The 26653-nt window shown below is 46.1% G+C and overlaps 2 protein-coding genes across 2 annotated transcripts; both read left to right on the top strand.

Moving 5' to 3' along the window:
- The first annotated feature begins 10039 nt into the window (after positions 1 to 10039).
- LOC144153483 (uncharacterized) lies at positions 10040 to 19402 on the top strand. The gene is made up of 4 exons (XM_077685125.1): positions 10040 to 10207; positions 15558 to 15681; positions 17968 to 18224; positions 19289 to 19402. Exons 1-4 carry the CDS (start codon positions 10040 to 10042, stop codon positions 19400 to 19402), a joined length of 663 nt encoding a protein of 220 aa, XP_077541251.1.
- A 5398-nt stretch (positions 19403 to 24800) lies between these two features.
- On the top strand, positions 24801 to 25476 carry LOC144153484 (uncharacterized). Its single transcript, XM_077685127.1, has one exon. The coding sequence runs from the start codon at positions 24801 to 24803 to the stop codon at positions 25380 to 25382; it is 582 nt and encodes a 193-aa protein (XP_077541253.1). The 3' UTR covers positions 25383 to 25476.
- The last annotated feature ends 1177 nt before the right edge of the window (positions 25477 to 26653 follow it).

The following is a 26653-nucleotide window of genomic DNA, read 5'->3' on the forward strand; positions in this document are numbered from 1 at the left end:
TTTTTGGCGCACTCATAGTCGTCTGTGTGAACTTTCACATCTTGATTACACATCTTTGTGTATGGGCATTTGTGTATGATAATGCGCGCGTGCTCGCAGTTTCACTGGTATATTTTTAATGTTTTTACTCTATTATCAGTTTCTTTCGCCCCATCTTATATTATTTAACAGTGACGCATTGGTCGAATGTCGTGGTTGCTCTCGTTCTACTTTGCACTGCAATTGAATGCTGGTTCTGTTGTACTGTACCCTCTCTTCCCTTTTTCTGTTTTTGTTTTGTTCGCTACAGCCATGAATGATATGTTACTGTGAAAACCAGTTATGTTTTGCTATTGCATCGCACATCATTTTTAAATATTTATCAGTTGTTCTGACGTACCACGCAGCACGTGTAACCCTCTTTGCTGTGATTGGCCCTTGAAGCCTTATAAGCTTATGCTCGTGCGCTTGGATTTTATTCTGACGAAGGTCTGTCCCAGGCCGAAACGTCAATAAAGTTTGTTGGTTACCCGTTCGTCTGTTCGCTCTACGGTATTTTCACCGGGCCCATTGCATCATCTTCTGATATATATTTGTGTGTGTGCTGTAAGACTGTTGGAAGCAACTAGACTAAAACAAGAAAAATGATCTGCGATCAACTGGTTTGATGCGAAGGAGAAGGACATCCTGTAACATTCTTCAATACAGTCTTTCTTTCTTTGTGCTACCGTTTTGCAGCCTTCGACGGGCGTAGCATCTCAATAGCCGGACACAGCCGCCTCCAAGCCGAGGAAGGGGCGATGTCACGCGTGCTTAGCCAAAGCCATGCCAAAACTACCATAACAGACTCCCAGCAAGCATGCCGCAACTTTGCCAACGGTCGATTGGATGTTACAGCACTCCGAATAATCAATCAGACACCACACTGAAACAAGCCAGGATTCTATGGGCACCAGCTCACAGCGGCATCCCGGCCACGAGATCGCCAACCATGTGGCTCAAGATTTCACCCGTTTAGCCAGCGCTGATGAAGCCGAGCCCGAGCGCATGCATCCTGTAATTACATACGAGGAAATTACGCAGCACTATATGCTCTCTCGTAGAACGTATTCGTCCCCGCAGAAATCACTACTGATTAACCAGGAAAGATATTTCTGCGCCCTACGGAGTGACACCTTCCCTCACTCCACCGGACTTCACCTCTTTGACCGGATACAGTTATCTCCACTTTCACGTTTTTGCGGATACGTGGGACCCTAGGCGGCTGCGATAAGTCTACGCTAGATCCACCCAACCTCCACTTTTCCATAGAGATTTTGGAGAGAGCCTTGGTCATCTCCGTTCGAAGATAAGCTGCGCTTGATTGTAAGGGGTGTAGACTCGGCCCGCGGTCAAGGCATCCTTGAATGAGGACGCCTATCTGAAAACTTTTTCTCAATTTAGCTAAAGTGTATTGTCTCTCTCTCTCTCTACGAGGGACAAGGTGATATCGCCGGAGCTTCCCCACATTCAATGAGTCATTACAGCCGTTCCTTCCTTTTAGCCTATCTATTAGCAGATGGGAGATCGGCAGACTGACATCGCACTAAACGTGACCTAGCACGCTTGTCAGGTTGATTTTGACGCCGACGCCGGTCAGTGTTCGACTTCTAGCACTCATAATGATCTCGTGCTAAGGCTAAAACGCCGTTGAAGCTTGCGTATATCAAAAGCGTAACCGACCAATCAATTTATTTTCAATGCGAAAGTGTTTCCTCATTGTGCGAAAATGCGAGTGCGTTCGCGCGTGCGTGCGGGCGTAGACATTTGATGGTACCAACAAAGATGGAGGGGCCGCAGGCTCTGAGCTACCCAGAGAAGTTACCTTCCTACCAAAGAGGTTGCCCGCTCGCCAGCAAACTACCTACCCGCCTGCCTGACTGCCTGCAAGACAGTATATTCCGGTGAGGATGCGTGATGTGGGGACGGGGGGCGGCCCGTTACGAGCCGCCCAGTGGGGCGAGGAGGGGGGATAAAGCAGCTTGACAGAGCTCCAGCCACTGTCAACTAGTAGCAAAGAAGTGCAAACACAAGACATACATACATACTGTTAGGTGATTCATTTCCTACTCCGTAACATTTCACACAGGGAAAAAAAGACAAAAAAAACGAGATAGCTGAGGAAACACGATAAAACGCAATTAGAAACAGTATTTGTTCACTTTAGAAAAAAACTAAATGAAGGCGCGCACCGTAAAAACGAGATAAAAGCAACGTGAATATTCAGCAATGTAGCCCTTGTCACATGTAAAAACAAGTACATAAAATGCAAACAGGCTACGAGGTAAAATTTCAGGACATGGTATCTTAGAATACCAATTACACATAACATTCATACGCGAGAGTGATAATACATAGATGAAAGTGACACGAAGAATATTTCCTGCGTTCAGGGACACGTTTTCGCAAGTAAAATTCAAATAAAGCCACCACAACGATAGATCCAACATGCTCTTGTGTCTCATGGATAAAGGATTGATGTAGTGCTTATAAAGCTCATTTAATGTGTTGGGTGAAGTGTGGCATAATCTCTGGCGCCCATATTCTGTGCGTGAGAATGGTACCTGCCAAGGAATTTATAATATAATATATCTAATATATACATAAAAGTGACACGAACAATATTTCCTGCGTTCAGGAACACGTTTACGCAAGTAAAATTCAAATAAAGCCATCACAACGATAGTTCCAACATGCTCTTGTCACTCATGGATAAAGGATCGATGCAGTGCTTATAAAGCTCATTGAATGTGTTGGGTGAAGTGTGGCATAATCTCTGGCGCCCATATTCTGTGCGTGAGAATGGTACTTTCCAAGGAATTTGACATGGACAGGAGTATGGCAAAATCTTTTTTTGTAGCTTAGCTAATTCCATAAATACCGCTAATTTACCCTGTACTGCGTTTTTATAGCTTCTAGTTAGTTTTTGATGATATAGTTTAAATGCTCGGACTATCCGATTTTTCTTGAATAATTCGTCAGTGTGTGCATTATACGGAACATTTTCAATGGCTCGGACTGCCTTTTTTTGCAAAACCGTGAGTTTGTTTACATTATTTGCTGTTGTGTTTCCCCATATTAACACACAATAACTGAGCTGCGAATGGAATAAAGAATTGTATAATAATTTTTTAATTCCAAAAGGAAGAAAATACCGATACCTGATTATTATCCCAAGAGTTTTGCGAGCTTTTGAGCACACTGAGTCAACATGGTCGTTCCAGGACATATGTTCAGTGAATATTACACCTAGCGTTTTGACACATTTTTCAAGCTTTACCATGTATGGACCCAAAATAACACTGTTTGGTATAGTTATGGTTGTATTCCGAGCCCTATATAAGACGCACTTTGTTTTAGATTCATTAAGCAAAAGGCTATTGGTTTCAGACCAATTTTTTATCTCGCCGCAAAGTCTACCTGCCTGTTCTGTTATGTCAGTTAATTGTTTTCCATTAACAAACACTGTGCAGTCATCAGCATAAATGACAAAAGTGCATCTTGTACTGATATTGACAATGTCGTTTATGTAATAAAGAGAATGACACCGAGAATACTGCCTTGCGGCACTCCTGTGACAACCGCTCGAACATTACATCTGCACTTATTAATTTCTGTAAACTGTTTACGTGATCCTAAGTACGACCGTAAAAGAGCTAGAATATTTCCTCGAAAGCCATATTTTTCTAATTTAGAGAGCAGAAGATTGTGATTGACGCGATCGAAGGCTTTACTGAAATCGAGGTATATTCCTAGGGTCATCATTTTTTTCTCAATATTATCTAAAATTATTTCTTTTTGTATCAGTAATGCAGATTCAGTGGAATGCTTTTTTCTAAAACAGTGTTGGCTGCTTGTAATTAAGTTGTATTTGCGTGAAAAACAGTCCATTCTAAGGTTGATAATTTTTTTCAATACATTTCGAAAATATCGGTAATATCGACAACGGCCGGTAATTGCTGAACACATTTTTGTCCCCGCCTTTGTGAAGTACCGTTACCCTCGCTATCTGCATGCTTTTAGGAAATACACTAGTATTAGACGCAAAATACCGCCCCACGCAAAATAGACGCAAAATACCGCCCCACGGCGACACTCCAGGGTAATAAAAACAATTGTGGACGGCCGGGTCATCTGCTTACTACACGGACGGGGCAATGGGCAACCTGAAGGGAGGCAGCCATTTGTTGCAAGATTCAAGCGAGGATGCCACAAAGGGGAAGATGGGGAGGGGGGTCGGAGTCACCGGCGCACTGCCCACTTGCCAGGGCGCTACATGCTTGCCTTTTAGAAGACTGCGGCGGGGATGGATTATTTGGTGACGAGGTGCGGTCCGTCACTAGTAGGCGAGGGGAGTGGATTACAAAGCGGCACAGCGGCGGCTAGGTACAGCCATGTGTTAAAGCGCAGCCCTTAAGCGCCCGCTTCTGTGGTTTAGCGTAGTCCCTCAGCGTCGGCCTCGTTGTAACCTAGGAAATGGAGACGCCACTGAAGATAGAGCGAGCAGGAAACCGGAGGATGAAAGTATGGCTAAAGTGTGACGGAGAGGGTGGAATGCCGATACCGAGAGATATATGCTCCCCGGCGGAAGCACTACGAGATAACGAGAGTATAGCGCGCGCCGTCGGGCGTTCGCCGTTGACGCGATTACTTCTTGAAACGCAGCAGCTATGCGCCGTCACCGAGAAGACTGAAGTTGGCGCTGCACTCAAATTTTCCATTAGCGAGTATCGTAATCGCCCACGAATTTATTTTATTTGCTCAGGAAAACAAATTCGGTGTCTGAAACAACGGGTTTATGAGCCAAGAACAAAATAAAATAAATTATAGAAATGAATGGAGCAAAATTATTAAAAACAAACTTACGGCCATAAAGAGTTCACATTCATACAAATACGCAGTCTTCAGTATCCCAACGAACCTTTTATTTCGCTTCAGTTAGTGTTGTAATCGTTGACCTACCACAGAAAACCATTTGCAGGGCATTGTACAGTAAAGGGACTCTTCAACACTCTCGATAAACGCTTTCGCTTTTTTCTTCGCTTCTGGAAGTACTGCGAAAGCTTTAGCTATTGCCAGCATGGAGCGGCGCTGCGTGATTTTCTCGTCGGAGCGGGTACTCCTTCCATTTACGCTTTGCTTTGATGGTTTTCTTTTTAAAGTGGCTATCAAATGCGTTCTTTGCCGCCTCTTAAGGAAAGGCGGCAAATAGACGCTACACCGTTCTAATGACGTAATCCCAATGGTCGAAGAACGCCAAGACTGTGAAGGAGAGAAAATAGTTTGAGCAAGTTTCTAAGTCGTCTGATGGGCAGTAATTTCTGGCTAGGGTGCTGCGACCCCCTAGTCTAAGTACTGGATGTGTTGGTTGACTACGTCCTGCAAGCATTCAAGATTTAGATAAAAGTTGAAAAAAGTTTTTCATGGTCCCTTTAAGTCGGCCAAGACCAAAGAGCTGCACAAAGATAAGTACATTATTACTTTTTATACCGATGTGACAAAGAAACAAATGCCGAGCACGAAAAATTAACAGGAAAAAAGACGCCTGCTTTTTTTCGAACCCTTTTGAACCCGTTTGAACCGGTTCAAACTGGAACGAAATGGTGCTTCGGAACCTAACCGGGAACTGAACCCGAAAGGCTTGAACCCGAACCCGAACCGCACCCGAAAAAATTCCAGTTTGACACCCTGTCTTTAAGGCGAAAACTCCCTGCGGAAAAGCTAGGTTTCTCTGACGATGATAATGAGTGCCCGTAAGTGAAGCGATAGAAGAAACACTTGCGATGGCCGGAATCGAAAGTTTTGGTGGAGAGACTCATCGAAATCAAAGGCACTTTCTTACGAGAAAGATTGTTAAAACGCAAAGCTTCCTCCCATGCAACCTGAGTCAAAATACAAATTGCAAACTGCTTCGACCGTCTTGGAATGGCGCAATCGTATAGACGTCGGGTCCATATCGCGAGGCACCCAGGTTCGATTCCCACCACGGGAAGCGTTTTTTAACTCCGGAGCTGTTGTAGCTGGCCGTAATATGTGGCACGTAACGCTTGACGCGTAACGCGTTAAAAATACCAAGAATATGCCAAGCACTCGTGAGTGCGTGCCTGGCAGCGACGGGCAAGCACCCCCGGCTTCCAGCGGCTTTAGCGGAAAAGAACTGTGGTTGTTTCCTCTGTCATAGGAATCGGTAAAGCACGAAAATAAAATGTGCAGCGGAATCTGCAGCTCAGCATGATTTCCGGATCGGCGGCTGTCTTGTGGGTGTGCTTGGCTAACTACATCCTGCTGGCGGGTCGCTTCGTGAAAGGTGTGCTGGCGTCATTTACGTGACGGATATGACGTCAGTGAAATCTTGGTGTACCCCGCATTAAACACTTTTGTGTTAAAACATAAAACCCGAAAACGAACAACCCTAAGTATAACGTACTCTTTAGTACTAAATGTTGCTTCCCCGCAGGAAGATCCTGTGTGCAGGGGTGCACCCTTTACAGGCCGCTTGCTTCGTTGTACTGGCGTCACTTCTGTGGCGGATATGACGTCTGCGATATCTTCGTGTATCCGGGAATAAAACACTTTTGTGTTAAAAATCTCTTGAAAACCACGAGGAGCACCTCGTATTGCCTAGCACACAAAAAACGCCACAGCTGGCGCAACATTTGCGCCACGGAACCTCGACGCCTCTCCAGGAACGCTGCGCATGCGTCGTGCACTTAAGCGCCGCCGATGCGCCCTAGCTTTCCTCAAGCGCTGCCGCGCATGCTATGCTTGGCATGAGGAAAATGACGATATCGATGCATATAACGATGACTATTACTAGCACAGTGCAAAGCGACGATGAAACATGTGAATAAACGATTTCAAACTTGTACAAATGCATGGGGATGTGTCCTTTGGTGCTCACGTAGAAAGAAATCCTACAGCGTCGCTATGCTTCAAGCCTTGCGCGAGTTCGCCAGTTTTTATTGAGGTGCTTCGCGTTTCATCATCGTCATTATCCTGGGCCTTCTGTGGAAACCCATTGTGTAAAGTTGGCTTCCCTGCAGCGCGTTTGGTGTTACGATCTACTGCGCAAGTGAGGCATACAAAGGTTGGCTTTCATAGGATGTGTTGCTCCAATCAAGTCAACAAATGCGAAATCCTTCAATCCCCTCGGACGGTGTAACCTAACCGGTCAACGCCACAATACTAGGTCATCCAGTGGGGTGAAGCCACATCATCATCACCCATAAATTTCGATGACGCACCGGAGAACATCATGGCTACCGGACAGCTTGGCCGCCATCAGCAGGAACTCTGGTTCGCGGGTCCATGTCGTCGCCGTTTGCAGCCGTAAATACATGTAAGCTTTGCCGCACCTTCTACTGCGATGGCCGCGGGCATACTGGGAACCACGAACGTCGACAGCATGCCGCCTCTTTCCTACTTCCCAGCTTTCGAGCACCGCTACCCCGAAACCTCGGCGGTGCAGTTCGATCTACGCTGCCTCGACTCCCGCAAGCACATGTGGTTGTCTTTTACTTCGTCCAAGTTTTCTGCGCTATTTCTCAAGCGATAATGAGCACAGCTTTGTTTCCTCACACCTACGTGGCGACTTCCTGGAATACAGTGAGCATTCTTACGACGATTATGAGGTCATTGTGATGCACGCGTCAGCACGGGACCTACGCACCGCACTGATACCGCATAGCTCCACGCCCCTGCCTCCTCGCACGCCACGCAAAGCATTGAAACGAAATGCGCTTTGAGTGGCTTGAAGACTTCGCAGAGTATTAGTGAGGATCGTATGGCCGGAGCATGACGCCACGCTCCATCATCAACCTGTTCCCCACAACTCCCTTACACTCCACCTCGGCCCCTTCTACACTGGCTGCACCCAAGAACTTGACTTCCGCATATTCAGTCCATCTAATACGGTGGCATTGCCATCTCCTCCCGCCATTCTCCCCAGAAACCCTACGGTGTCACTTTGCCAGGTGGAACGCTTTCAATTGACCTTTGCGGTGTCAAGATACAGCAGGACCACTACTCCCTAATCAAAGAGCTGCTAGCCTGAAGTCTGGCCTCACTTTGCCGAAACCAGGAGTCCGCACCTACCACGAGCTCATAGCCTTCTTCCTGGCGCCTTACGTTCAGTTCCTGAAACAACCTTTTCCAGCCGCTGACCCTCACGCACTTATTATGGCATTATGGCCAGGGTCTCCTGTGTTGCACCAGCGGGCGTACAGCGACAGTGCTGTCTCGTGGTATCGACACCAGGACAACGACGACCATACCATGCCCCGTGGGCGCCCTCTGTGCGCTGAACACTTAAGGTGACAACACTTTCCACCCGTACAGCGTTTGATAGCCACCGCATCTGCGCTACCTCCCCGCTGTATAAAACTATGGGACTGGCCCTTAAAGCAACCGTGATTACTACCTTCCGCACTAACATCTCCCGCAGACATAAAGGCTATTTGGCAACCACCACACAATGCTCTGGCACACGCCTTCAGCTGGTGATCTGTGCCCCCAAACTTGGGACGCTCTGCACCGCAGCTGCAGCAACCCCCGATGACACGAAAAGCACCACCTTCACGAAACGAATTTCTCATTTGGAGACCACAAGTGCAGTGTCTTGTGGCGGTAACTGAGGAGGCGTTTGTCATGGCACCCATTACTCACCAGTACCTGCAAGTGCAGTAAAGCACACAGCCTCACAAACAAGCACTTGTGGAGGGCATGGGTACCGATGAAGAGGGTAGCGACTCCCCAACTTCTCGTTGAACAAAACTGCAGCTGTCATTGCCTGATTCAGCAGGCGCCGTACGTCATCTTTATCGCCACTGTCATTGCAAGCAGCACCCAAGAATGTCACAGGAGTCTTCCCCCTACCTTGTTTTGCCGTTACCAGCGAGACATCAAAACAGGTATTTTGTTGACAAAATCCCTACGCATGCGGATTTGTCACGGCTCCCTACAAAAACAACCAGCGCCTTATGATACATTCAAAGCAAAGACGCACCAGAGTCCTACGCATGTTGCCATCGGCACTGTACACTCGCCTAAAGAAACCGCCTCGAGCGTCGATAACTCGCAGCAGCTAGTCCTCTGCCGCCGGTCACGGGCTTGGGTATGGCGTACTAACCGTGCCCGCGCTGGTTTTTGCCACCGAGGCTTGTTAGCACGCCCATATAAGCTAAGAGCCCGGTTGAGTCCGCTGTGTTTTACAGGCATTCTCCCTTGTTCAAGAAGTTTTAAGGGCCCATCCGTGGGCGCGACGGAGCGCCCAGTTCAGGCCACCCAAGGCTCCTTGTTGCACCGTACGCTCCCTCAACATCATTATCGACTGCCATCATTTCGCTCATTCTAGTTTGACCATAAGCTGCCCACCGACACTTCTGCGACTACGCACACATACGTGCACATTGTGCAACATCGCGTCTGGGTGATTGCACACTGTTAATTTTTGTGTGTATGTGTAGGCAACTCCTTATGCTGCAATATTTTCTTTCATATTCTGCTGTTTCAATCATATGCCGCGCGCCTTTAGTGAGCCAGTTATTTCATCACGTTCTTCACATTAGTGGGGGCGGATAATCACCATCGGCAATGCTCCATCATCACCATCGATGCAGTTTCACGAAGCAGCTATGTGGTTTGCGGAACCATGTAGGCTTTGCCGCAGGCTTTGCAGCCATTGCCGCACCCCAGATTTCATCGGCCGCCTACAAGGGTAAGCGCAGTTAAGGCAGTACGAGAGAGATGTCATGAACACGAGGACACCGTCTTTTACAGTCAAGCAAATAAACCAACAAACAAGAACAAGACACGTCCTATGATCGCCTGCCCCAGTGTGTCTCTGTCTGTGTTCGTTTCGCTATGTTACTTTTGGGACCTTAAATTTTGGGACCTGCCTCCAAAGAAATTATTCGTTGGAGGCAGATAGCGATTGCGCTCGTGCATTTCGCTGCGGCTTGTCCAATCCGGATATGGTCGCGGTGCTCCTACATGAGGACGAGGAGGAGAAAGTGGGACAAGGATGGGCGCAGCAGCCGAGGCAGCACTGAACTGCTCCACGGTGGTGCGCTCTGTCCTTGACTTCCTTTCCGTCGAGGACCTCTTCAGCTGCGCCCGTTACGATCTGCTGTGGGAGCAGATCGCACTTCAACTCCTTAAGAAGAAGCTCCGGTTCTTCGCACTCCTCCAGGTATCGGGGTCACATGAGGGTACGCTGTACCAATGGCTTGCAGAGAAGATTGGTAAATGGTTGTGGGATATCAAGACCGAAATGCACGCCTCAAACCCTGCTTCTCGTGAGCAATTTCCTCCTAATCAGGGAGAAAGCTTCCCTCACTACATACAGCATTGCTTTTCGGAATATGGGGCAAGTATTCTTTTCTTGTTGACGACAGCGCCATGGTCCGGTGGTTTAGATTCACTAGTGCACTTATCTTGCATGTTTGACGCGGCTTCCCGTTGCCTTGAGCAATGTGACTTGCCGTAGCCATGTCTGGTATCCACACTTTCCAGTAAATGCGTGCACAGATCTGCCCTATGTTGATAAGCTACAGACTGCGCCAAAATTTGATATCGTGCTGGGGACAACAATGACGAAAGGTTCATTTTGGTGGGTGTGCTTGGTATCGCCGCACGCGTGGTGCCATGACGCACTGCTGTAAAAAATGTTTCCCAAAAGCTGACGCTAAGGGATCCTATACGTAACAACTGACGCAGGGATGATGCTGTAACCCTATGCCCGTCAATAAATCAATAAGTAAATCAATAAATAAACATAAACGATTTAATAAATACATTATTTTTGTCACCTTTCAACAACTTTTGATATATTTGGAATTTTATTGTGTGTGCGCCGAAGCTGGACCAAGGTCATGATGATGATTGGTGTAGTGAAGAAAAACACATTAAGACCACATGGATACCTCTAAAGGCGCCATGCAGACAAAATACAAGTTTCTTTTATTCCAAGCATTCCGTGTTTTATAGTGCCCCCACCGCCTTTCTGGAAGCAAACGACGCATTATTCGCAGAGAAATTAATCAATTTAAGTTAAAATTGTCATTCTCCCGCCAAATCGTTTGTTTTTGTGGCGTCTGCAATTAAATCACAGGAACCGCTCTGCAGCCGAATGTGGAGCCTTGTTTACGGCTAGTTAATCTAGATGGCGGCACCATACCGTGAAGGACCGTTTCCTCCCTTTGATGTGTTTTTGACCCTATTTGTACCTGGCTTGTTTTTGTTAAGGTATAAAATATTCGTTTCCTGAAACATGGTGTTCATTCGACAAATACCCGCCGCGGTGGCTCAGTGGCTAAGGCGTTGCGCTGCTGAGCACGAGGTCGCGGGTTCGATTCCCGGCCGCGGCGGCCGCTTTTCTGATGGAGGCGAAAAGCAAAAACGCCCGTGTGTACGAGATTTCGGCGCACGTTAAAGATCCCCAGGTGGTCAAAATTAATCCGGAGCCCTCCACTACGGCGCGCCTCATCGCCTGCGTTGCGTCGGTGCGTTAAACCCTACAATCAATCAATCAATCAATCAATCAATCAATCAATCAATCAATCAATCAATCAATCAATCAATCAATCAATCAATCGACAAATATGGTCAAGTAGGCACCGTCGCCTACGCCAATCGGCCAGCGTTGTCTGAGGCAACCCCACAGTGCCGCAGCGCTGTGTAGCAAAAACAAGCGCAGTGCGCGTAGTACCAACAGCAGTGTGCATCGGTACTTCTATTTTTACTAGTACTTTCATACTTTCCACCATTTACCCCACCATTCTTACTGCTCTAAAAATAATGTGCCCTTAATTTAAGCGCAAATAGCTTGTGCGGCAAGTTTATAAGTCCCGCCTAATTTGCGTTTGATTTTCCCGACCCCAGCCAATCGCAGAGTTGCCACATGTTACATCATAGGTTCTGTTGCGGGAAATGAGCTGGTGGGTCGCATGGCCATTCCCTTTTTTATAATTATAGAGGTTATTTTAGCAAAGTTTACGTTAAAAGTGGTGTCAGTATGATTCTGACGATGCAGTCTTTATAATGAGCAGAAAGTTGATTGATTGATTGTACGGTTTAACGCGCCGACGCAACGCAGGCGATGAGGCGCGCCGCAGTGGAGGGCTCCGGATTAATTTTGACCACCTGGGGATCGTTAACGTGCGCCGAAATCTCGTACACACGGGCATTTTTGCTTTTCGCCTCCATCAAAAAAGCAGCCGCCGCGGCCGGGAATCGAACCCGCGACCTCGTGCTCAGCAGCGCAACGCCTTAGCCACTGAGCCACCGCGGCGGGTATGAGCAGAAGGTGGTTTTGACTGCATGGTCCCTTTAAGTTGCGGTGAAATCTCGACACACCGGAGTTTTTGTTTGTCGCAAGAATCATAAAAGCGCCCTCCATGACCAGAATCAATGGCAGCAACTTGAAGGGGCGTCAGCTACCACTTACAGTTCATCATCGGATTACGAAGGATAAGTATAAGTAGGATAAACAAAAAAATATATAACGTAAATTAAATCTGAAGAGACGCGACTGGAAATTCAGATGAAGGACAAGTGTCTTCTATTGAAGTAAAATTACCGAGGACCGTGGCCATGCTGCTACATTTCATTATCATGAAAACGAAGAACAGGCAATTCAAGCAGAATTGAAATAAAACAAACGCTTAAGTTTTTCAGCATGAAAGCTAAACGTTGGGCTTGTATGCTATGTATTTTACTTTGAAATATCTGAAGGCCAAGATGGGAACATGAAAATAGAAGCAGGCTTACATGAGCCCAGTAGAAGGATTGGCCATGTTATTTTTTTATCTTTTTGTGCACTTTTGAAATCATGTAACAACTTGTTGAAAAAAAAGTGTAATTGGGATCGCCAACAAATTTAGTCAATGCGAGCCATGATCATGTGTTAGTGCCATTGGTGCCACAGAAAGCAAGATAGGGCTGCGCAAATGAAAACACAGAGAGGGTTACTGCCAGTGGAGAGACACTCTACTTCTAATTCTTCCAGCACACGCGTCCGTATGCTCAAACTTCCGTAGACTCCGTTTTTTATCATGTTTAATGCGTAACATTCTTAGCTAGTGACCTGAGGTATACTGACAGTTCGCAATTTTCGTGCAGCATTGTTTTTCTCGGGCCAGAAAAATACGCAGAAATTCAGATAATTGTCTAATAATAGGTAAACAATCTTACGCCGCTGTCGGTTGAGCTGATCGGAAACCTCGACCCAGCCCATGCTGACTTAGAGGACTTGAGCAGCCAGCAAGGACAAGGGCACCCCGGGCCAAAGTACGTCCCCCACAGGGCAGGTTTCCTTATTATCAAGCACCGATGAGTGCAAGACCGGTGCATGCACCATCATGTATATAGATATTTATTCTATCTTTATTTCTGCGGAAAGCTCGTTGTAAGCTCGAAGACATGCATCGGTATTTTGTTCGTTTCTTGCCGATCATTTTAGTAATATGCTAGCCGTTGTCAGGCTGAGTTTTGTGAGGGGCGTCAACGCACGTATTGAGGCTATGCTATACGTCTAGCTTCCAGGTATGTATCACTTTCAAAAGAACGGGAAACAGCCTTTATCGTAGATCCGCACTTATACTGCTGTGTGGACAACATTCGCGGTGGTCACTGCGATATTTTGTGTTGCTATTATTCAAAGACGTGAGGGCGCAGCGTGCAAGGTAGATCTTCCACAGAAGTTCAGTGCTCATATGGAATTCATTTGGTTGAAATTCTGCTCGTAATAAGGGAGAATTGGTAGGCGGGTGACTCGAGCGGATAGTCATCGGGCCTGCAGTGTGGGTTGAATGGTCGTACACACAGAGAGCGATTCTGCTCTGGGGCACATAGAGCGATTCTGCTTCCATGACCAATTCTCTCAGGCCCATTGCTTTCGAGCGTAGTCTACCCGAACAGCTACCACCGTAGGGGGCAAGTGTTTAGGGTTGCGTCAAAGAGTTGGCTATGTTCAGTAACAACGCTGTACGACCTCAGCGCTGCCATTCTTACCATGTTCAATTTCTATTGTAGACCTTTTCTAGAACCCTGAGAACTTTCCCATCGTGAAAGTCTCTCAGGGTCTCCTTACTGGGATCAGGTTGCTTGAGCTTGAAAGTTTAATAAGGTTCGATGTCAGGCTAGTTGGTCAGCCATGGCCAAAGGGCTTTACAGCGCAACAAAGGACGAGGAACAGTAAGGATGCACAAGGACCAAGCGCGGTGCCATAGTGCTTTGCCCTTGTGCATCCTTACTGTCGCTCGTCTTTCGTTGTGCAGTAAACACCTTTAACTTTGAGCTTGAAAAAAAAACGCACTTCGGGGGTAGCGAGAAGTATGGTAGCTGGTTGCCCAGTATTCATTTCCCAGTATCTCAGCACCCAGCAACAGTTCCCATCCTCCAGCGGAGTCGATCGGCAACAAAGAGTGTTCGGACAAAATTCACGAGCAGATTTTTAGTTCTCTTCAGTATCCGTTTGACGACGTTGATGCATTCTTCGTCAAGTCTGTTGTACTGCAGAAATCCAGAGCAGGACGTCACATGTCCGAAGTTTTACCTGAATAACAAAAGACCAAACTCGTGATGGGAAACGCAGGTTGCGGTGGCTGTATCATACTTCTAAATGAGTGACGCGATTATGCATGTAAGTCTGTCAAGCGGAGTGCATGCCGAGTATTACCGAATCGTTCAACTTCTAAGTTGGACAAGGCATCGACCACGCACGGATATACGTTCCTACTGTGTTGAAAGATATGAACCCCCAGCTCTTAACCAAGCGTAGTTCGGCACTAGTCTTAGCGTGTACAACTCGCTTTTTGCTTGTACACGCACTTCCGTCCTATACAACGCATACCTTCAAATATAGTGTCGAAATCGGCGTCTAGCCGGGGACAGAACACCAACCGTCATGAGCTTTCTTTGCACGTGTTTGCGCCTAAATGTCCCTTACGCATGCGTTGCAGCATTTTCGTTCTTCTCTTTGAATCGACCATGTAGGTTCATTTAAAAAAAATGTCTTGAATTACCGACAGCTGTTCTACGAATCGTTTGAAGCTGCCTTAAGGATCACTGCTACCTTTCAAGTAAGGCCTCGTTTTCTGCAGGTCAAGATCGTTCGCAGTTGCACTTAAACATCTTCCGGTTTATCCAATATGATACCATGCTATTTCTACGTCTTCTGTTGATTCTGCGTTGTTCCATGCTTTGGTATACGGTATGATATCGGCAGCATGTCCGCTAGTAACTTCCCTAAGATTCATTGGTGAATCGTACCTTCGCAAAAGCTAGACGAAAAGTTAGGATAGTGGGTAACCCCTTATAACACTTATGAACATTTACACCAGCCATTTTACTTAGTTCAGTTCGGCGAACTGCATTAGTATGTGGAGCGAAACCTCGTCAGCGGATTTCAAATAACTTCTGGCTTAATTATAGGCAGCAAGACTCGAAGGTGTTCTTTTTCTCTCGCCTTTGTAGCAGTTCAAAATCATCATGAGCATGATAAATACGAGAGACATTAAACCGCTCCGTTTTTTTCATAGGATATCAAGGCTCCATTTTTGAACGTGGGCCTCGTGGATGACCTCCAATGGCGCTTGTGCATTGCACGTCGAGCGGGTAGGCGTCCAAAGCTGGCCATCGTTTTCTGCTCTGACAAGCGTTATGGTGAGTGTAAACGCAGGCCGTAGAATTTGAAATGGTAAAAGATATATGTTGCTAGTTTCAATGTTTTTGCACTTTCTGACCACTCTAAATTGCGCGTGAAGATCAATTACATGCAATATATTTATAAAGTAAGCCTTCAGGCTTAGGTGCATTTGTAACCTCTCCTTACAAAAGTCGTACATCACAAGCCCAAATTATCTTCTGGAGGGCTTACACCTGAAATTATTTTTTAAACCAAGATACCAGTTTTCCACTTCCCAATGAAGGGTTTAATGGTAGGGGCGTGCCAGAATGATTTTCGAAAATTTACTAGCTTACTGCGTTGCAGTCGAGGCACGAAACAGAGGTCGTACTCTGTAGCGAATAATTGGGAATAAGTCAGAACCGTGTAGATAGCGATTATTCATTGATTGATTGATTGATTGATTGATTGTAGGGTTTAACGCGCCGACGCAACGCAGGCGATGAGGCGCGCCGTAGTGGAGGGCTCCGGATTAATTTTGACCACCTGGGGATCTTTAACGTGCGCAGCGATTATTCATGTGTCATAATCAGCGTAATCCTTGCAAAGGATACGGACTGCACGACACCTAACTTTGCATACTGAACGTAGCATGTGATACACTCGAGGTTAGAAATTCGACCCTGAGGACGCAGAATGAGAGCCAAAGGTATGCATGTGACCATCAGCTGAGCAATCTTGGCCTACCCCGTCACGCTGAGGTCCCGAACTGCAGCGCTGTAACGATAGGCTAAGCTTCATCACTTCGACACTGTGACTTAGTTTCTGTATGACACTCAAGCAGTAGATTTTCAGTGCTCATTTATGATAAGCTAACCTAATTGTGTCCTAGAAAAAACACCGCGCAAACGGGCGGGACATTCGTAAGACATGCTTTACCAACCAGCCCACCTTTCAGTTTTTCTAATTGTGTCACCCTGAAAATAGGTGTTTGTGTTTAAATGGTTTTGTAATTTGTATTTATTGCTCATTGTGTTTTTGTGTTTAAATACTCATAAAGAGTACGAATTAGTGAAGTGATCGGTTTGTTTTCATTATATCAGGAAATGTTAGTGCTTGCCTGAAGCTTGTGCTAGATATTTGTATATCGGCAGCAAATCTAGAGTTATGTTATTGCTTGTTCACTGCACGACTTCACTGCGCAACGTTGCAGTCGCCTACCGTATTGAAGAAAACGAAACAGCAAACCTCGGGTGGCGTCACGTGACAGAGGGACCGACTGGTCTAACGGTGAAGTTTTTAAACATTCCGCTGCCTGCTCCATATAATAGTTGTAACAAAGCTCAGTTCATTCGCTGCTGCTGCTGCGTTTTTGCATAGTAGCGCTCCCATCGGTCGTCTGGTTTTATTTTAGCAGATTACGCTGAAATTGCAATTATCATGCTCCACAGAGTAAAGATGGCAGTCAGGGCTGATCATGTCGTAGCCAAAACAAAAGCACGCACTCAATCAGCATCAGTTAACATGCCTACAGAAATAGCTTGCGAATCCAGCCTCAAGAATTCATCAAAACACTGTTGCTGGAATTGGTAGTGAAAGCCAAACGGTTTTTTGATAACAACAGCTGCAGATGATTACGTATATTGTTTTGTTCCCCGATTCCAAGGGCGTTGCCCGGCAGTGTGAAATTCGGGTTGATCTGCCGCTCACAAAACTGGTACAAACAAGGCGGATCTGAACAGACAGCAGAACCAAACCCGAAACGCCAACTATTCAACAGAGCTGACATTTCAGACCGGACATTGAAGTGCCAAATGTTTTTTATTTAAGTGAAAAAAGAGACTCTGTGCGAAAATTGAGCGCTGGTATTCTTTATACTTACTAATTATTTATCACAGCGTAATGTTTAGAATGTTAACCGGTTATATCCCCTGTCATTTATTCGTTCTTGTTTGTTCTCGTTATGCGCGCGAAGTAGTCTGGGAAGCTGGGAAAAGAACAAATGTCGTAAAATTACGCCGTGACTCAAGCAGTGAATAACGGCAGAGTACAGTCGCTCTCACGAGTCAAAGGCAGTGAACTACTGGACACTTTCGCTCCTTAAGATGTTGTGAGAATTCAACGTCGTGGTTCCCTTTGTTGATCTCAATGGTTTGCATCAAGATTCAAGCCGTCTCTATATATTCAAGCAGCCAGTTATACATTTCAGCCTCTCGAGTTAATTAGCTTCTATGATTACCTGCATATCGTTAATGTTAGTTGTTTGCGGATTATCAGGTTTTGGTGTAAAAAGAAGGGCATTACTATCTTGCTCTTATTTTCAGAGGCAGATAGCGTCGCCAGTTGTTTTCCCGAGGACAGCAGTGTCGTTCAGATCGACGTGCGAGGCCCCATTTGGGGGCATACGGGGTCGCCAACGGGCGGCCTTTGCGTCCTGGTATTGTTCGAGACACCAGGCGTACAGTTCCAGTGTGAATCGTCACCGTGGGTTGTCGGCACACAGGCCAGCGCTGCCCTAGCGCAAGAGACTCTCGGACGTCTCATCTGCGTCAATCGCAAGCCTCGCCGCTACACGAGGAAGGTGGGCTTTCCCGCTGCTATGCCATGAACATTTACCGCATCAGAATACCAAGGGCGGGTAAGACTGCTTCACTGTGCTGTTGCAACACAGCTTCATGTCACACGTATGATAAAACCGGTAGATTCATACGACATAAATAACGCAATGAAATAAGCAACCACCCATCCGCACAGAAGGAAGGCGCCAAAGGCAAAATATTTTATTTCTTTCGCGCGCGCAGTGTACACCTTTCAATGCTGGGTTGACAGGCATTCACGCAGTGTTTGCGAGAGTGACGCCTGCTCAGTTTCTCACTATCGTAGCGCCGACAGCTACTACAGACGTTGACGATCTTGATGCATGAGTCCAAGTCATTGAAGAACACAGGGAACTGGCCACACAAGTGGTGTCAGAGGAATCTAACTTATGGCAGGTCCGCTCCCGCCTCCTTCACAAGTGGGACGCGAATGAAAGCCTTCCGAAGCAAAAGCGCAACCGTTCTATTCGTCGTGGCCTGGCTCGCCTGAGTGAGAAAATCGAGGCACATGTGACATATCTCACCAACCAGAAATGAAACACCGGAGGCGACCGCATGGTCAATCAGATAAACACACCAAAAACATGGAGCGCTCTCCGCTGCCCATTCCTGGCAGGGGAAGCACGATTGTACGCAACATCTCTATAACTCTTTTTGTAAGATATTCCGGAGATGAGCCGTCCCTTTACCGAGACCTGAAGAAATTTTACTTTCAGTACGCCTCTTCTGAAACGCGTTCCTTCTACACGGGGGTAAAAAACGTTGAATCGTACGGGATGCTAACACCGGCGGAAATACTGGGGGCTATCATCAGGCTACAAACCAGGTCGGGCCTAGGGCCAGACGGTATCACACACACTACCCTTGCTAACCTATACTGCACATGCACCAGCCCAGACTGCACTAACCTAGACTCCTGTAGGTAGCAGAGTTGGCTACCTACAGGAACAGAATTTTGGACAGAGGTAACGTTCCTCCCTCTTAGGAAACCTTACAAATCATCCTCGACAGTAACCTGCCGACACAGGATGCGATTCCGCAACTCCAGCACCAGGTCCTGGACAATCTCAACGTCTCACCATTCGAAACCCGAGTCATCATTGTTTTCGACTTCACCAAGGTTCTGATCGTGACATTCCCTGAGCCATCCTTCCTTATCTGAGTGAACTTAGAAAAGGTGTCAAAATATACAACTAACTTGCAGACTTTCTCAGTGACCGTAGTGCCACGCTCGTAGTTGGCAAGGTATGCCTGGCATCGCAAACCTTGGCAGTCGCTTCACCCCACATGGTTTCGTCTTCTCTTCATTTCTGTTCAATGTGGCAAAGATGAAGTTGTCTCTGCCTCTCAACCAAATGCGAGGTATTAAGACCGCTTTTACGTAGACAACATTAATTTTTGGACCACTAGGGACAGCGATGGCGATATCAAAGATTTAATACAGTAAGCAGTGACCCGTGTTCTCAATTAAGCACGCTGCTCAGAAATCTGAAAATACCCTTTAACAAGCGCAGGGTGACGCCACAAGAATAACCAAAATATCAAAATCCACTTGCAAGGAAATGAGATACACTGAAAGTGCTGTACACGGATCATAGACTTACGTATCCAAGAGAAGAGAACCATCGTGCCCTACAGCCAAGCGCCGAACAAATCGGAAAATTCATCGCCAGAGTCGCCAACACCATGGTCTCAAAGAAGCCAATTTTATGCGATTGCTTAAACATTCATAATAAATAGAATCACACAAGTTGCCTTTTTCTAAGGATGAATAAAATGAAGATCGACGATGTCCAATGCATCATTTGAAAGGCAACCAAGCTTGCGATAGGCATTCCTATGTTTGAAGTTTGAAGTTTATTTGTTTCGTTCTCAAGTGAAAGAGGCGGTCGAGGCAAAGGGCCAGGAGCCTGACACGTTCTTGGCTCTCTTTACAGTTTGGAAGCCCTTTAGAAGCTGTTACTGAACAATTACAGAAAATAGATAAAATACGCGCGATAACCCATCATTTCAAAACTGGCAGTACATCTTTACACATGTCGTATACCCGAGGAAAGACCAAATAACAAACCTGCACCGCACAGAGGAAAGGTTGAGGTGGAGACTACATACTCGTGAAGCCTTATGCACGCGTAAGTGTAAAAATAAATAAGTGTGGTTGATGCCTCTTTCATAGGAATCAGTAAAAGACGAAAGCGAAATTTGCCTTCACATAAGCATTAATTGTGCATCCATATGAAATTGCACACCGCTATTTATATTACGTCGATATGGCACCGTTAGACGCATCAACGTTAGACATTGGATTGCACGCGCCGGAACATTGCGTAAATCCGACTGAAACCACAGCCCCATGAAAACCCTACGAACGAAACGGAGCTGAAACCGAAACCGAAAGCAGTAGGTGGTGGCGAATGCCTCAATGCACCCGCGTTCCACGTACACGAAGACACTGGCATCGAGGCGCCAACTGTCGGCGCACATTAGTGTCATGATGAACTACTACTCTTTACTTCTCCTAGACGGCAGCATCTCCGAGACGGCATCTGAATAAAGTAGTGGGAAAGATATAAGGCGCGTTCGTAGGCCTACTGGCGCTTGAATTCGTAGCGCAGTGGGCAGAGGCTGTGTAGCTCCCGTTGCGGGAAGAGAGTTCGTGGCTCGAATCCGGGGTAATCCGCGTCAATGAACGTTTTCTGACGACGTCATTTCTGTGACGGAAATGACACCAGTCCGATCTTTGTGTACCCGGCCATCAAACACTTTCCTGTTAAAATAATGAGCATAACAAAAGACCAAGTAACAAACACTGCAACGCACAGATGAAGGGTTGAGAATATAGGAGTGTAGCCCTGCACCCGCGAAAGAATAAAAATAAGGTGCACAACAAATCTGGTGGGGAAAAAACGGTAAAACACATGAATACACAACGGCCTCAGCGAAGTTCTGTATTGCATTCAATCCTATGTCAACCTCAATAGACCTCCTCATGGCTGTGGGCGTACTGAACACTCCAGATGAGCTCGTCGAAGCACAGCGAACTGCTTAATTCCACAGGTTGGCCAACAGCGCTACTGGAAAAACTATTCGAGCCTCTCTTGGCATCATCTTCGCAATCCACCTTGGCCCTGAAATCCCCATAGACCGCAACATGACTCAAAACGTCCACGTGCCCCACCGTCCTCTGAACATACACCTTAAATATCGCAAGAACCGGCGTACCACGCGCGCTAAGGCCCTTCACGAACCATACGCCAGCAATGCTGCTCTCGGCTAGGTAGATGACGCAGAATATCACGACGTACCAGATGCGCCTGCAGTCGGTATCAACTCACATGGAGACGCAACAGCTTCCGGATCTGGCATACTTAGTTCTGATGTCAGATCCTGATGTTGTTCAGGATCTCACATCCTGACATCCAGAATCTGACAAGTCCAAATACAGAAACAGGGGGAAAAAAGCAGTCATTGCTTTCTCTATCGAATCGACATCCGCTACAGTCATTGTGTCCAACTCAAAGACACCTAGTTTGAACTACACAGCAGAACGGGTTTGAAACCAAGCAGCTAATATCTTCCGTAGCTTCTCTAGCGACCAACGTTGACGCGTTCGCCTGGTTTGTACACTGGCCCACCCTTCCCTTCCGGGAAACGAACTAGCTCAAGAGACGGCCGAGGTTACGCAACCTCACCGACCTACGAGGACGATCTTGAAACAATGAGCACGGATATGGATAAAGCACAACCGAGATAAAGCACAACATTATAGACCGGGCCTTCTCATTTATGCAGCTGCACACCTTTCGTTAAGTCGATGTCGATTCTGTCCGCCCTTAGCCGTGTTTCACCGCAAGTTTGCAGACATATGCTCAGGAACATGCAAATAGTTTGGAATTTCCGTCTTCCCTAAAGCAACTTATGTACGGTTGCCCTAAAAACGTTCAACATTAAACGCGTACACAGCCATCACTAGCACTGAGCAATTGGAGGCCGTTTTGCTCACCCGGCAAGCACTGTACTACAAGAACAAGGCATCAAGCTGGCGAAGGCGGCCACCGGGGCCCAGGTACTCCTGGTTGCCGCCTCAAAGGTAGTGGCTGACAGTATTCTCGTGCAGTACTCAACGCTTTTAACGCAGCAACTAACAATGTAGTTTATGTGGCCTGTTCTCTGAAACACGTAAGGGCTGAGACTCTAAAGGTCTACGCAGGGACACATTCATTTGTGTATAAGACATTACCATTGTGTGTGACACTATGTACATTATGGGTTCTAATATTCCTGTGCGTTTCTATATTCTCCAATGCAGCTTCCCTCGTGACTGCAACCGTCACAGCACATAGCTAGGTAACACAGTGAGAGTTCCTTGTGAGCGTCTGAATATTACCATTTTGGTCCAAAAATAAGATTTGGAAGACAGTATAAAATCCCACCACGCTCACCAAAGCAGCGTATACCGGGGCACAAAGGTGGTTTGTGTTTGTATAGTCATTACGTAGCTCGTGCTATTAGAATTGGAATTGGAATAAAATTGCACTCCTACTTCGTTGTAATTAGGTGAGAAATCGTGAAACGTTTGTAAACGAGTGCTGACCATTATGAGAATGGCGATAACAATACTGTTCATAATAAACAGTAGCACGAGGGGCACTAGTAATAATAGCTGTTAGATGCCAGAGAGCGTGGTAAGGCATGTTCGAATGACTTCCACACGTTGTTATCATGAGCCAGCGGAACTCCTTGTTCCCTAACAAATTTTTACAGTAAATGTTTAAGGAAGTAATACTCCTGTCGTAGCTGTTAGTGGTCCTGTCAGTGCTAGCAACAACAGGAGCTGTAGTAGAGGTAGAATGAGCAGTGGTAGTAGTCATAGAGGTAACATTAGCAACACGCATAGTAACAGTATTAGTAGTGGCTTTATTATTTGTACCCGTAGAAATGTTAATTGTAGTGGGAGGAGAATAGTACCAGTGGTCGTATTTGTAGTGTTTCTAGTGGTAGTGGCGGTTTGTAGAGCAATAGCAATAACCGTGGTAGTAATGCTTTGTGGATTTTGGCGCTTTGGCAAGGCCCATAGACTGCATACCCACAACGAAGAAAAGTGCCGAAATATGTTGTAAATGCTTCGCGGTGAAAAAGTTACGTACCATACTGTGAACGGTTCGACTGAAATTGATGACGCGGATGATGCGATTCGGTAAAGTACATATTCCCACTCCTACTGAAATAATAGGCAAAAACGGTGAAACGTTGCCGATAGGGCGATGTCCACAACTGAAAACAAACGGGTTGTATATTCTAATCTTCAAATAATAATTAATTTTATGTAGTACTTATCGCAGAAGACGCCAAAATTTTTAACTTGTGCCTGTTTTGAGAATAAGCCAAATTTTTTTGCTCAATTGTGAACATGGCCTCACATGTAGTATACCTTCGCGTGTTGTCAGCAAAAGTTACCGAGGGCACTTAAGTCCGCTAACATGATATCATTGTTGAAGCAATAGGGCAAACCTTGGTTGGTTTTAGTTCAAGTTATGGCGGAACGTACAAGTTATGGCGGAAATTAGGGTAAAAAGCTACGCTCAGCAACTTGACCATGCCCTACAGCTTTCACAGGGTCAGAAATGTGTATTGGTTAAACGACACCACAATTAACCAATGGGTATTGAGTAAACGGCATCTGTCATATTCACGGAACAGTCCCTTCAACTGGGAAGGAAAGATTGCCGGGGGCGGGGGGGGGTTATGTTGTCTTCTGGGCCCGGTGGGAATTTGTGAACCTATCCCGAAGCTCGGACTGGTGCTGTCATCGTCATTGCAAATCCCATTAAATGAATATGGGGCCAGTGTGAAGACCACTGAGAACTGTGTACTGTTACACTACAAAGGTCTATTATGGCGTTAAAATGGAACAAATATGACATAAACAGGATGTTGCAGTAAGTGTTTTCTAAGATAAGCCTTTATACTTTCTCATTCAAAGCACACAAGCGCGTAAGTGTACCTTCAAAACCGTGTTACAGGTATTGACTAGTACCCATGTGTGGACATATTGCGAAAGTCTAAATATGGAACACAGTACTAACAAGCTACGAACCCGCACTAAATTGTATGCTATAGCTTCTTGTGGCGAGCATGACATACACGAGGTTTAGCAGTAAAACATCTCCATCAAAGCCCGATGCTTTTGGGCTCTAATCGCGTAAACAGTCCTTAGTACACCTCGAAAGCCGATTGTCGCCTGGCGGAAACGCACAGTCGTATGACTCACACGTCTACATCAACGCGTGTCTCCCAAATGAAACAACTCACCTGCCACAGCGTTGTATTCTTTTGAGTTGAAGCCCCATTGAGTTTCGCGGTCTTCCCCTGCTGACATTTCTGGGTATTTTGCTTTTTAATGTTTGCGCAATAATAAGGAATTGAGCTCGCAAGCAGTTGCGCGTTAATAGCCAATGTAAGATTGACAACTCTGCCTATAAATGTGTTCGATTGATGACGCTGCATAATATTTCAATGATTCCCGCAACAATATGGTGGTTTCGTTTCCATCTTAGTCCATGGAACGATACATTCTTATTATTCTTGTACCGTTTTTGATATGTTCCACTCAGATGTCGTACTGCCATCGAGTTACGGGTGAACGAGCTCAGTTCGCCTTTTGCGTCAGCAGCGCCTTCATCCGGACGACGTTTCGGAGGCCGCCGAGCCTATACAACATCGACAGCTGCGTGTTAAGAACAACACGCCTCAAGGTTCTGAAACCATCACTTCGAAGTCCGGATGAGAGTCCGGCCTACTGGAGTGCCATGCTCTTTCGGGAGAACGTCAAGGCATCCTCAGTCAGGTATCCTGGATCTACGACGATACCGGAGATGTCGCGACATTTACGCCACCTAAAATGGAAGTTCGGCAACGTTCGTGACGCTCTAGTTCTCTTTTTTCAAGAAAAACGGGTTGTGAGGTCTGTGGCCGAAGCTGTACACAACGAATTCAGTGAAGCCGCTGCTATATTGGGGACTTCGATTTTGCTTGATCTAGATGTGAACCGCTATATATTTAATCTCGAACCCGCAGTGCGCTCCAGGAGTTCGGACTGTCTCTGCACGCAAGTGATTGTCGTCCTCCTCGGCTTTCGTTAGACTACTGAGTCCATTTGATAGTTCGCTTGCAGCTAATCCATCTTTTTGTGCTTTTAGAGTACAAGTACTGATTACAATAATTGAAATTTAAACCAAACGCAGTGTCACGTGAGATGTCAATTTATTCCATCATATAAACGGTGTATTGGTTTCACGAAACAAGCTCACAGTGAGCGTATTGTGTTCGCAGAATTATAGTATGACCATACTTTGTATAGCTGGTAAAAGAACTCAAATAAAGGCCGTTGTCGCGCCGTGGCCCATAAAGCGGTGCTTTTCGAATTTTGGCTTCTCCTATTGTCATTGTAATTGTCGCATTAGTTAAAATCGAAATTCAACGTGTTCTTTGTGCCCCCATGATAGACTTGTCATTTATAAATAGTTAATAGTATTTCAGATGGGCGAATAAACAAGCAAAACTATTTCGCCCAGGTATGTATTGTTTAAATTACTGCACAATACACAACCAAAAAAGAGGTTAAAGTACACAGGCTTCTCCCAGATACATTTCTCAAAGTGTAGTTCAGGCTAGGGCACCTAACAATGTAATGTATTGCGCTGTCTGTTAATATTTTCTATGTGGCCTAACTTGTATGCACAAACCATTATATCTTTTGACAGCGTAGCTCTATACAGTCACTGACAAATGAAAGTGAACACGAAAATACCAATGTAAACACGCAAAATCAAAGAATCGGGTTTGTGGAAATCATATAACCATGACATTTTGCTATATTTGGAAGGTCACGCCTACAAACTTTGCTGCTTGTATAACGAGATGCGACAGTTTGACTGGCATAGAAAGAAATTGCACGATATGTTTGGTCCCGTTCATATTTGCACGTTTGCATTTCATCTGTTCACGACTGTACGCCTATCATGACAGGATTGCTCGTGTCGTGCGTGCGTAAATAAACGTGTGCACAACACCGAGCTCAATTTTCCTAAAAGGCCAATTCGTGGTTCTTACCCACTTACGGACCGTGCACTTGTGGGGAATTGCCCAAGAATCACTAAGCTGTCTACGCCCATACCCAAGTGCAAACTATTGCTGCATCAACTAGTTGACCTCTTGTAGTCTGATCTGGAGACATTCTCATTTAGGTCACCGGTCACTATCACCAGAGTGGGCTTCATGTCACCTAGGAAAAGTGCGTGCGCACCAAGTGCCAGCTTTGGGGGTTTTGGGGGGGATGTATACTGTGAGGGTCACGGCTCTTCGCTTTTTGTCTGTACACCACATTAATTACCCAATGTCGGCGGTGTTGTTC

Source organism: Haemaphysalis longicornis, unplaced genomic scaffold, assembly GCF_048455015.1.
Source record: "Haemaphysalis longicornis isolate Haplotype H1 unplaced genomic scaffold, Haemaphysalis longicornis Haplotype H1 scaffold_9, whole genome shotgun sequence".
Classification (NCBI taxonomy): Eukaryota; Metazoa; Arthropoda; class Arachnida; order Ixodida; family Ixodidae; genus Haemaphysalis; species Haemaphysalis longicornis.